The following is a 13570-nucleotide window of genomic DNA, read 5'->3' on the forward strand; positions in this document are numbered from 1 at the left end:
ATATGAGCATGAATTCCTCTAAAAGGAAAACAGCTGAGTTCTCTAAATATCACATAAGACAGCATTCAAGAAAATTGTCTTACCTTCAACGTTTGAAGAATTTGAAAACTCAGGTCTGTATTCCTCTAATTCAGTAGTATTACAAGGATGAAAGTCCTTTACTTCATCTCCAGGTATACAAAATTTAATAATATATTTCATTTTAATTTGATTGGTTTTATATACAACAAATTCATCATCCTACAACCAGCAGAAATTAACGGGTGGGGGAAAAACCCTTATCAGCAAATGTTCTCATAAAAGCAGAATTACAGGTTTGCTAATTTAGAAAATATTGAATTGAGGGAGTCACAAATATGTAATAATTATTTAAACTTAAGTATACTCAATAAAAATGGGAGCCTCTCTGCTTGTTTCTTGAAATAAATACCTCGAAGTCTGTGGTGACAGTGGCTGTTGTTTGCACACCATGGACACTGTCATAACCTGGTGGTGCTTCTGTCAAGGAGAAGTCTCTTTTTTTCAAGTCCATGCACTTCCCGAGGGCTACATCACAGACAACCAAGAGCCTACTGCCATCAATCTCTCCTGAGTGGGAGTACTTGACACTCGTACTGCATTGGGAAAGGAAGGAAGTATGTGTTTGTAATTTATGGTTATGGGCCAACAATATTTTATTATCTATTATCCATCTCTACATGTGAAATACTGTGTAAACAACTTTGCTGGTAGAATGTTCCAAATTTTACTGCTATTGAAATGTCTCTGAAGATTCAATTTAGAACTTTATTGTTCACTTACTTGTTTAAAACTTCAAAGTGAAAAACACATATGTTGCACTTCTGTTGTGGTAAACAGTACTGAAATTGCTTTCTTCCAAAGATAGATGGATTACACTGTTTTCCCAAATCTTTATTAATTACTAAAATACACACATTTTGGTATGGTAAACATACCAAAGTGATGGAAGAGAAGGAAAACCTTCACTTTTTTAATTCAGAAAAAGTAGATTACTTCTCTGCACTAAAGCTCAGTGAGAACATGAAATACCATGTGAATAAGAACTGGTCAAAGGGAAAAATGGACTGTATTCTCAAAGAGCCTTCTGAATCCAAATGGAGAAACAAAAATTTCAAATGACATCTAAATGAGAGGTTTTGTTTGACTTTCTTCAGGACTCGGCAGCTTAAAAAATGCAACTTTTGCAATTAAGGAGCATAGGTCAGGATACCTTTGGGAGCAACATTCTGGAGACAGACCTCTATTTTTCCAAATATCAAGACCCAAATGTAAAAGTGTTTGTTCTATCCCCTCTAAGACTTTCCTCTTTTATTTATTTTTTAAAAGTATTTTATTTTTAAGTAATTTCTACATCCAACACAGGGATTGAACTTAAAATTCTGAGGTCAAGAGCCACATGCTCTCCTAACTGAGCCAGCCAGGTGCCCCAAGACTTGCCCCTTTAAAAAAAAATCAATGTCCCCCATTCTTCCTATAAACTTCCTTCCCTGTGACAGCCAAACCTGTGACCCTTGACCTTGTCCTGGCTTCTTTCCTCTCCACCCTCTGCCTTTCTAAATGACTGCCTCTACTTGCTTGCTTGCCCATCACCCCTCAGCCCACTGCAGTTTGGCTCCTCCAATGAAACCACTCTGTCCAAAGTCACCAATGACTTTAATTTGGTTAAATTCAGAATGCCAATTTATTTTTAAAAAATTATCATTTAAAAAATTTTACTTTGAAATATTTTTCAAATATTTTAAATAGACAGGAAAGAGTCTAAATGTTCAGTTTCAAGAGTGATGATAAGACAAACAACCATATAGCTACTGCCTACTTTAAGAAATAGAAGATCATCAAGACGTCTATGTTGCCCTGTGGCATCAATTTCTTTGCCACCCAGAGGTAATCTAATTGCTATCTTGGTTTCTTCTGTATATTATTTTTTCTTTCTTTTATAGTATTGATGTATAGATAACTGTCCCTCAATGATATGCTTAGTTTTGCTTGTTTTGAAATTTACATACACCTAGAATCATATAGCAACTTTTTGCTCCATGTTATGTTCCTAAGGGTCATGGGTTAGACATGTGTAGCTGTAGTACACTTGTTTAAACTGCACATAGGACTCCATGTAGGAGTATACCAAGATTTTTTGATCCATTCCCCTATCAAAGGACATCTGCATGATTTCTAGTATTCTGTTAATATAGTTTTCTTGGCCACTCCTGTACATGTGTCCTGGTCTATGTCTGCTTATCAAGGTGGTGATTCTCAACCCAGGATGCACATTATAATCATTCAGGGAGTTTAAAAAACAATTGATATCCAAACCTCAGCCCTGGAGATCCTAATTTAACTATCTGGGGAGAAGTCAGCACCAGCAGTGTTTATTTTATTTTTATTTTTTATTTTTTTATAAAGATTTTATTTATTCAAGAGAGGAGAGAGAGAGAGAGAGAGAGAGAGAGAGAGGCAGAGGGAGAAGCAGGCTCCACGCAGAAAGCCTGATGTGGGACTCAATCCCAGAACTCCGAGACCACGCCCTGAGCCAAAGGCAGAAGCTCAACACTTGAGCTGCCCAGGCGTCCCACCAGCAGTGTTTAAAGGCTCCTCCAGGATGGAGATCAGTAGGGGGTGGGTGAAATAGGTGATGGAGATTAAGGAGTGCACTTGTGATGAGTGCCGGGTGATGGATGCAAGTACTGAACACCTGAAAGTAATATTATACTGTACTAACTGTAATTTGAGTAAAAATTTAAAAAAAGTACTTTAAGTGAAAAAAAAAAAATCTCCAAGTGAGTCCAATGTGTAGCCATGATTGAGAATCACTGTTGCCTGGTTCATAGGCCAGCTAATCCACAGGATTCCTAAGTCATACCATCAACTATACTCTTCAACTATAGCAGATGATGCCAAAGTTTTCTCAAGAGGTTTCATCAGTTTATACTCTTACCAACAGGGTATAAGGATTTAGACTGTTCTAGAGACTTACTAACACCTAGAGATGTTAAACTTTTTGTTTTTGCTGTTAAGTGTAAAATGTATATTATAGTTTAATTTGCATGTTGTTGATCACTAATCTTTTCAAATGTCACTGTCCATACATGTTTTCTCTTCTATTAGGTTCCTATTCATGTCTTTTGTCCATTTGCATATTGAACTCTTTATCTTTTTCTTACTGATTTGTAGGAATTCTTTAAATACCCTGGATAACAATCCTTTGTCCTGGGCCTGAACCCAGGCTCCATTCTATATTAGCTTTGTGACCTTATGCAAGTTACTTAACCTCCATCAGTCTGTTTCTTTTTCATAAAATGTCACAATACCACTTGTGAGGTTTACAGATAATGTCCATGAAGCACTTAGACCAGTGCCTCACACAGGGCAGGTGTTCAATACATTGTGGCTATGATGAAGAAAGATCTAAGTATTAACAAGGATATTGAAGATGAGATATTATTCTAGGCATACAGAGTTTATTTATAGTAAGTTGTTTCAAGAAGAGGTCGTGTGCTGTAGAAGTAAAGATTGCTGGCCCTGGAGAAAGACAAAATGCTGTGTGACCTTAGGAAATACAGCTCAATGTCACTCAGTGTTCTCTGTGATATGGGGTAATAATAGAACTGACCTGAGAGGGTTGTTGTAAGGAGTAAGTGGGTAAAAAAATGTAAAGACACTCAGGATAGTAAAATCACTAACATAATTTAAAATATAATTTTCCCAAATATCCACTACAAAAGACATGTTTCTTTAGTATACTGAGGAAACTGGTTGCTTTCAGTGATCTATTTCTCAGGTGAGAAATCCCTCACAAAGGAAAGATGGAGCAAGCCACATACCAACTACTTGGTTATAAGTCCCTGGTGATGGGTGTAACAGGATTAAGGTTATAATATATCAAATATATAATATACTAACCTGAGTGAATCACTGAAATATATTCCACTCCCAAGATTTCCAATATCTGTCCTTTTTGTGCCACGATCTTCAACTACTTTGGGTAAAAGTAATCCACTAAAAAGAAAATGACATTGCAATGATTTACTACAAGCTTTTATTATGGCCTCATAATTCTAGCAGAGACAGGTGCTATTAAAGGACATTAAGCTAAGTGAGATAAGCCAGACACAGAAAGACAGATACTGCATGACCTCACATATATGTAGAATCTAGAAAAGTCCAACTCAGAACCACACTGCAGAATGGTAGTTTATAGGGGTTGGGGAAGATGGGGAGATGCTGGCTAAAGGGTATAAATTTTCAGTTAAGATAAATAAGATAATACCCATTGCTAGGAGCAAAGCTTGTGTTCTTACCATAAGGAAAAAAAGAAAACCATGTCAAGCGATGGATGTGTTAATAAACTTGACTATGGTAATCATTTCAGAAATGTACATGTACATTAAATCAAGTTATACATCTTTAAAAAATCACCTTGTACAACCTAAATATATACAATTCTCATTTGTCAATCATACCTTAATAAAGCTGGAAAAAATACACCAATTAAAAGACAATAAGTAAATAAAGAGCATGAAATGAAAAGAAAAATGTATTTCAGAGTAATCCTACAGAAGGAGTTCCAGGTGCTATTCAAGTGTATCAAGCTATGGAAAGTTTCTCATCACTGTTTTGACCAGCTCTGAGATGCTCCATTTTTCCTGCCTCAATGTGCTGCCTCCTACCTGTCAAGACCCCCAGCATTCAGGAGAATCATGGTTAAGCTCAAGAACTTATGTAGGTGCCTACTGGCCTCCTAGCATTGCTAAGAGCTCTCTGCAATCAAAGTTAAACCATGGTTATCTCTGGGAAGATGGGTAAAGGAGACTTCTGTTTTCATTACATAAACATCTACTGTTTGAATTTTGCATTATGAAATATAATTAATTTTGTAAAATGGCTTCGGGTTTTAGTTCTACTTAAAAGTTTAAAAAGTATTTTTTTTTAATTAAGGAAACTATTTTTTTTTAAGATTTTATTTATTCATGAGAGACAAAGAGAGAGAGGCAAAGACATAGGCAGAGAGAGAAGCAGGCTCTATGCAGGGAGCCCAGGGTGGGACTTGATCCTGGGACTCCAGGATCATGTCCTGAGCTAAAGGCAGATAGACGCTCAACTGCTGAGCCACGCAGGCATCTCAACAAAACTATTTTTCAGTTAGTCCCTATAATTTTAATTTTTAAAAAAGGTTTTTATTTATTTATTTATTTATTTGAGGTAGGGGGAAAGAGCAGAGGGAGAGTGACAAGCAGACTCCATTCACACCAAGCATGGAGCCCAAGGCAGGACCCCATCCCAGGACCCTGAGATCAGGACCTGAGTCGAAATCAAAGAGTCAAACACTTAGCCAGCCAGCCACCCAGGCATCCCTAATTTTAAATTTTTAAATCTTTGTTCCATGTAGAGTTTATTTAAGTGTGAGGAATGAGGTAAGGGTCCAATTTTGTATTTTTTCCAGGGAGAAATCTGTCCAAATATATAGTATTGAAGAAATGATCTTTCTTCTACAGAAATAAGAGCTACTTTTATGATATACTGAACACCTCTATGTTTACATTTACTTTTGGATTCTTTATTCTGTGATTCATCTGTTAAAGGTACCACTTCACTTTTTTTTTTTAAGATTTTATTTATTTATTCATGAGAGACACAGAGAGAGACAGAGAGAGGCAGAGACACAGGCAGAGGGAGAAGCAGGCTCCAAGCAGGGAGGCTGATGTAGGACCTGATCCCGGGTCTCCAGGATCATGCCCTTGGGCTAAAGGTGGCACTAAACCTCTGAGCCACCCAGGCTGCCCTCCCACTTCACTGTTTTAATTAACATAGCTTTATAAATATTTTCAGTGTCTGGTTAATTCTCCTTCATTAATCTTCTTTTTCAGAATTACTTTGGTAAAGTCAAATTTTAAAAAATATATGTGGTAGAAATCAGCTTTTTATTTCTTAAAAAATATCTTGTTAGCACTTTTATTGTGATGGCTCTAAATTTATAGGCTAATTCAAGTAAAACTGGCATCCTTCTGATTAGTGCAAGTCTTTTTTGGGTCCTTCATTGGCAGTTTAAAATTTTTTCCAGATAGATCTTGTATATTCATGTTTATTTTTAGGTATTTTTTTCTTCTTACATATTTAATTAAGGATCCAGATGTAATCATATCCTCCCCTGCTCCCTGTGTCTACAGTTCAGATCTAATATTAAGTGGTTACTCAAAGCAAACAAAAAATTAGAGTTATGTTTTGAATAGATACCTCACAGCATCTGGGTACTCTAATTTCTAGACCTTTCTCTGTAAGTATTGGATGTTCTCTAGATTAGATACATATAGAAGAGCCATCATAAAAAAAAAAAAAAAGAGCCATCATGAAATAGAGAATCCTCTTTTTTCATATGATACTGTTTTCAAGAAGCAAGTCATACCTATGCACTACGCTTTTAAATATATGTAATAATAAGTACACAATTTAAATTATACTTATAACAATTAAAATGTTCCATTTTCTCTGGAATGCAATAGCTGATTTTAACTGAAGAGACTCATGTTCTATAGAAAAAAAGAAAAGAAAAACAGTAAAACATTTCATCTTCACGAGACTGAAACATTTGGAAAATAAAGATGGTATCCTCTTACCGGGACAGGATCCCTATAAAGCTTTGTACAGGAGATCCATGAAGTAAGGGCTTTACATTGCCAAGCTGGCTCAAAAACTCTGTGGCTTCATTCACTTTGCCAACTCTAAATATCTGCAAGATGTCCACTGGAACTTGGCTGTAAAAAAGCAGAAGAAAAACCTTGAGATTGCATAATCAAGAGCAAAATAAAAAATCATTATTAGCATTAAACCCAAAATAGCCCAAATGGCCATTATTATGGAATGGATTCAGTGAATCAGAACACAACATTTCTTGGAAATATTATGTAGCCATCAAAAAAAAAATCACACTCTTTAAAAATACAAGGATATAAAGTAAAATTTGTAGTAAAATTAATTTTAAAAATAGGTCACAAAACTTTATGCAGAGTATGATCTCAAATTTTGTCAAATATATAATATATGTAATATATATAATATATAGATTGAGTTCATTCATGCATGCATTCATTCACTCAACAAATACACTCTGGAGGTGCTTGGTTGGCTTAGGCTGTTAAGCATCAGATTCTTGATTTCACTGGGGTCATGACTCAGGGTCATGAGATCAAGCCCTGGGTCGGGCTCCACGCTGGGCATGGAACCTGCTTGGGGTTCTCTCTCTGCCCCTCCCGACCTTCTGCTCCCGCAGGCATGTCCTTGTGTTCTCTTTTTTCCTCTCAAAAAACCAAAACCAAAACCATTCTGTGGATATCTATCCAGGCCCTGGAAGTCAGATAACATGGTCTCTGGCTTCATGGCGCTTACATCCTAATAGAGAAAGACAATAAAAATTAACAAATAACTGATTTTAAGTTCTACTCACAAGCCAACCAGGTTCAAAGAGAGGATGCTCAAGAAAGGCCTATCTTTGAAAGTGACATTTATTTTATTGTAACATAGCATAATACAGTATATATTTTAAGACCTAACTGGTTGTTTTGGGAAAATAAATTGGCCGGGTCAGGAAGCAGGAGAGACAGCAGTGTCTGCAGTGAAGGTGGCAGCAGTGTGAATGAAAGAAGCTAATGGGGCACAGATACTTTGGAGGCAGAACTAACAGGGTGTGCTGATGTGGGGATGAAGAAGAGTTGACAATACCTCTGGGTGGGTGACCAGGATGGGGAGGCATGGGGAAAGACTGGGGTCTATGGAAGGACACAGCTGCAGGGCAGAGGAGATGAGAGGGCCTACCCAGCATGTCTTCCCAACTCCTCTTTCTTTGGCATCACACTGGTAGCTTGAAATTAGCTGGGAGTATTTACACCACAGAAACCAACAGTTATTACAAGTCAGGACTTCTATTTCAGAAGGTTGGCTTACTAGACTACTAGGTGTGAAGAAGAATCAATAATTCAATTTGGGATATATTCTACACCAACATGTTAACAGTGATTATATTATTTCTGGGTTATCCCTGGTGGTAAGATTTGGGTGATCTTTAATTTTCATCATGTTTTTACATACTGTCTAAACTTTCAGCAAAGAACATGAATTTTATTACTAGAAAAAGTTAATATGAAACAATCATCATTAGTGAAATGAAATGGAGAAAATCTAATTCTTCACAGCAGCAAAACCTCTCCAGAGGGAGAGATTCACTTTTGTCATATGAATAGTCAACATCACTTGGGTGTGAGGTAAGATCTCCAAGGCCTGCTCAAGAGGCATTAGATTATTAAACTGCACTCTCCTCCCTGTGCTTGAAGAAGTGGCTCTTCCTTCTCTTTGACTCCCTGGAGAAAGTCAGTTACTCCCCTCCTGATTCCACTTTCATTGTTACTAGTTTCTTAATTAGTATTAGATCCTAGCAGATACCTAGGGGAGGGTCAAAAATCAAATCAAAAGAAATAAAAATAATTTGATTATATATAAAAGCAAAACCTGCAAAAGATTTATAGGAAAGGATTTTTTCAATTGGCATAAAATTCACATAACTTAAAATTAACTATTTTGAAGAGTACAGTCAGTAGTATTTAGTAAACTCAAAACGTGCAATCACCACTTCTATCTAAACATTTCAGTACTCCAAAAGATACCCCATGGCCATTTAGCAGTCAGTCCTCCCTCCTCTCTCTCCTGGAACTAGGCAACTTACTTTCTGCCTCCATGGGTTCAATTTATCGATTCTAGATATTGCATATAAAAGAAATCATACAATATGTGGTCTTTTGTGTCTGGCTTACTTCACTTAGCATAATGCTTTTAAGAGTTACCCATTTTGTATTTTGTAGCATGTATCAGTACTTCATTCCTTTTTTGGTGATTAATACTCTTTCTATATTATACACACACACATATAGATTATATACACACATACATACATACACACACACACCCCTCATTTTGTTAATCTATTCAACTATTGATGGACATTTGGGTTATTTGTACCATTTGGCTACTGTACATAGTGCTGCTGTGAACATTCATTTACCAGTATCAGTTCGAGTACTTGTTTTCAGTTCTTTGGGGTATATAACAAGGAGTGGAATTGCTAGGGCAGACAAGAATTCTGTGTTGAATTTGTTGAGGAACTGTCAAACAGCAGCTGTACCATATTACACTTCCAAAAGCATTGTATGAGGGTTCCAATTTCTCCACATCTTCATTTAACACTTACGATTTTCCGTTTGTTTGTTTAAAAAAAATATACCCATCTTTGTGGGTGTAAAGTGATGTTGAGAATGGCATTTGAGGATGACTAACCAGGAAGGTAGAACTCAATTTTAGATAGGTCTGAATTAGTCCATAAAGGGAGGTGTGGGTGGGTCTGGTTCTACCAAGGTGCCGGAACACCAGTTCTCAAAAAAATAGCAAAACCTACCCCAAACTCTGATTTGCACCATTTGTTGATTTTCATGGTATTAACATTGCCATCATAGCCACTTTCCAGTTACTAATGGTATACAGTTCACAAAATCCCTAAAAATATAACAACTGGCCCCTGCATTGGTACTGGGGGCAGAGGGTGCAGTTTACCACCTTTGGCTCTAAGCAGGGTATGAGGCTAATTAAAGCTAACCTGACCCTTTATACCTAATGATAGCTGAGATGCTAAAAAGTCCAGAAGAAAGACTTCAGGCAGGGGAGTGCTGAGAGGTTACATTAGTGGAATGAATGGCCAAACCAATGGAAGTCAGTTCCACCCCTGAGAATAAACCCATCAAATTGGTTTCTGAAATTTGAAGCTGGGTCCGCACTCTCAGAGGAACCAACTAATGCCCAGTGGTGGCTTGTCTGAGCAGCTGATCCACACACGGCTGCTGTTACAGCTGCTGCCCTGGCTTGCAGAATACACATGAGCACAAGACACAGGGACTCTTTCGGTCAACGGGGAGATGGATGTGACTGACATTTAGGAGTGTCATATCTCTTAACGTATTTTCCAGACTTTCAACTATTTTCATGCCATGGGGGGGCTGTTTTAGAAGCTGCCACACACATGGTTCTGCATCTTAAAATCTTAATTTAAATGGATTTTCCTATAATACCCTTCAAAACAAAAAATACCATGTGATCTAAAAATTTTTTTTTAAAGATTTTATTTTTTTATTTATTCATGAGTGACACAGAGAGGAGAGAGAGGCAGAGACAGGCAGAGGGAGAAGCAGGCTCCATGCATGGAGCCTGACGCGGGACTTGATCCCAGGTTTCCAGGATCATGCCTTAGGCTGAAGGTGGTGCTAAACTGCTGAGCCACCAGGGCTGCCCATGATCTAAAATTTTAAAACTTAATTCTCAGCAAAATTAGGTAAACTTGAAATTAGAGTGGACTAGTAGGGAGTGTTTTCAAGCATAGAATACTGTCCCAAGCTCCATTATATACAATTATCTACATTTATACATTATATACATTTATATTATATATAATATATGTAGGGATCCCTGGGTGGCGCAGCGGTTTGGCGCCTGCCTTTGGCCCAGGGCGCGATCCTGGACACCCGGGATCGAATCCCACATCGGGCTCCCGGTGCATGGAGCCTGCTTCTCCCTCTGCCTGTGTCTCTGCGCCTCTCTCTCTCTCTGTGACTATCATAAATAAATAAAAATTAAAAAAAATATTTATATATAATATATGTAATATTATATTTTTTTTTCTTGTGAGTGTCAATACTTTATTTTGGTGTAAAGACGGGAAGCTGGAAAATAAACTGTATTTAAATTTTTCTTCGTTCCCCCTCACGCTGTGGAAACCCCCTCCCCCCAGAGCTAATCTGTTCAAACTCATATATTAAATAAACTCAGATAAAAATTACAGCAGCAAAACAAAAGCACAGAAACAAGAAAACCAGATGGAGAAGGTAGCCGGGACCAGTAGTGTCACTTGGTGTGGATGACTGACGTGCTGAACAGGAGCTTTTGTTTCTGTTTTTTCCTTTTCTTTCCTCCTTTCTCTTCAGAGAGGGGATCTGAAGTAGCTGGTGTGTCCAGTTTCATGAAGGCTGCTTCAATAGCTTGGCTGAAGGAATTTTGGAAACTGGGCACAGGAACACGGTCTGAGTTATCACTTCCCCATCGCTGTCCACAGGAGCAGGAGAAACTAAGCTGTCTTCATCTTTTTTTTGAAGCAGTTTTGGGCCACACATCTGCTTTTGCTTTTCCAACTCTCAGCATCTGAGCAAAGGAAGGGAAGGGAGAGTCTTCTTCCAGACTCCTAACGCAGAATGAAGGACTGCCCTGACTGGCAGTGGGTGACAGAGAGGTCAGCATAAAGTCTGCTTGGGAACCTGGACTTCTGCTGAGACAGGGAGAGGGCACCATGGCCCTCAGTGCTGGTGGGCCCCAAAGCAGAATCAAAGGTGCAGGTATAGGAATTGAAGGCAGGAAACTGCTGTAGATTCTCTAGGAGAATGTGGACTTCTGGGTACTTGCCCTGTTTCTTGTTCTCCTCCATCTCAATCCTGCGTTCCTGCGGCATTTCTCCCAAGCCTTCCTCTGGCGCTGCCGCTTCCTCTTTTCAGTGTCATCTGAGAATATCTCTAGGGTTTCCTTAGAGACCACAGGAGGCTGCAGATCTAGTTCACAGATGCTGAACTCACAGGTAAGTGGCAGATGAGAGAGGTATCTATGGTGCTGTCAAACATCCTAGGATATGGAGTAGTCAGAGATCTCCACCACTACTGCCAAGATCTTCTCTGGGCTCTGCTCCAGGCTGCCGTATTCCCTCACAAGGCAGCTCACATTCACAGGGTCCAGGAACATGTGCTGCCCGTCCTCCACTTGGTAAAAGTAGTAACAAGGAGAGCTGCTCAGATGTGTGAAGCCTGGCTTGCTGATGGGTTCCTGCTGGCTGGACTCAGTACAAATGGTCCCCTTTCCAAGACTGTCATCTGCTAACTCTGCGTCATCACAAGCCTCAGGCTCTGGTTCAGACACTGCTTCCTCTTCCTCTACCAGAGGGAAAGAGAGAAGGTCGAGTGCTTCAAGAAGAAATGAAAGAAGGGACAGACATGTTCATCAACAACATGTTCATCACTGTGCTGCCCGTTGTTGAGAGCTTCGGCTTTGCGGATGGGATAAGGAAGCAGATGAATGGTGTGGCCAGCCGGCAGCTGGTGTTCAGCCATTGGGAGATCATTCCCAGCGACCCCTTCTGGGTGCTGACCACTGAGAAGGAATACTTGCACTTTGGGGAAAAGGCTGATTCTGAGAACCAGGCCGGGAAGTACATGAACGCAGTGCGCAAGCGGAAGGGTCTTTACGTGAAAGAGAAGATCGTGGAGCACGCAGAAAAGCAGAGAACCCTCAGCAAAAATAAGTAGCTACTCTACTGGCAGGTTCTTTTCTTTATAGTAAAAGCATCACCCAGGGTTTGATCCTGGAAACACTTTTTTATGCTGCATTCTCTCTGTGTGTCCACTTTCAATAAAGTTGGTCCTTATGAACATTTACACACACATATTTTATGTAGGCTCTATGCCCAGCAAGGAGCCCAATGCATGGCTTGAACTCGTGACCCTGAGATCAAGAACTGAGCTGAAATCAAGAATCAGACACTTAACCAACTGAGCTACCCGGGTGCCCTCCAAGCCCCATTATAAGCACTGAAGAAAGTAATTTGTCATCACAACATAGTTACCTTGTTACTAGAGGATTAAACAGGTAATTAAGGAGAGTAGCTCTTGAACAGGATCTGAATAGTATAACATAATAACAGATCCTAAGACATTTCCTTTATGCATACCTGTGATTATTCTGTAAAACCTCTTTTCTAACTCTCAAAAATTCTTCAGTGTTCTGCTCAACATGCTCAATTTTGCATCTCAGAGCTCGGTATTTGGCAAGAGATGGAGGACTGGGTTTGAACAAATTAGTTTCACAGACATTAACCATGTCTCTTATTAGCTGTAGATGGAAATAATAAAAGATGTCAGAATCACTACATTCAAAATATTTATAGCACATTACACTTTATCAAAAAAGATTGGAAAAATAAGGTTTTTGTCCCCAAAGTTTTTTTTAAGGTTTTATTTTTAAGTAATCTCTATACCCAATGTGGGGCTTGAACTCACGACCCTGAGATCAAGAGTTGCATGCTCCACTGACTGAGCCAGCCAGTGGCCCCTCTCCCAAAGCTTTTGATCAATATTTATGTGAGTTACATATTAAAGGTAATACCTTTATATATATTGCACCCTCAGTGACAGCATACTATACAATAAGAATAATAGTGTCCATCAGGATAGCATATCATTGTTGATAAAGTGTTTTCGGGTATAGCATTTCTCTAATCCACACTACAGCTCAGGTGTTATTTTCCTCATCGTATAGATGGGGAAAGTGAGACTCTAAGAAGCTGAATTAAGTGCTCAAGATTCCACAGCAAAGAGGGGGTGACTGACTAAGTAGGAGCTCAGATCATCAAAATTCAAGTCCAATTCTGTTACCAAAATCTCATTAAGCATGTTCTGTATGCCAGGCATTGTATCAGGTTTGA

At 38.7% G+C, this 13570-nt stretch overlaps 1 protein-coding gene and 1 pseudogene across 3 annotated transcripts in view; both read right to left on the bottom strand.

Annotated features, from left to right (window-relative positions):
* PARP4 (poly(ADP-ribose) polymerase family member 4) overlaps positions 1-13570 on the bottom strand; it is a 95686-nt gene that overhangs the window by 63247 nt on the left and 18869 nt on the right. For all 3 annotated transcript variants that reach the window (XM_077868455.1, XM_077868456.1, XM_077868454.1), the window contains 5 exons: positions 12818-12978; positions 6633-6770; positions 3922-4017; positions 431-614; positions 84-240 (listed from right to left, as the gene is read on the bottom strand). In XM_077868455.1, coding sequence (XP_077724581.1) covers positions 84-240; positions 431-614; positions 3922-4017; positions 6633-6770; positions 12818-12978 — 736 coding nt within the window. The remainder of the gene's footprint in view (positions 1-83; positions 241-430; positions 615-3921; positions 4018-6632; positions 6771-12817; positions 12979-13570) is intronic.
* On the bottom strand, positions 10697-12036 carry LOC144295873 (E3 ubiquitin-protein ligase RNF10 pseudogene; annotated as a pseudogene).

The sequence above is a fragment of the Canis aureus genome, chromosome 24 (assembly GCF_053574225.1).
Source record: "Canis aureus isolate CA01 chromosome 24, VMU_Caureus_v.1.0, whole genome shotgun sequence".
NCBI lineage: Eukaryota > Metazoa > Chordata > Mammalia > Carnivora > Canidae > Canis > Canis aureus.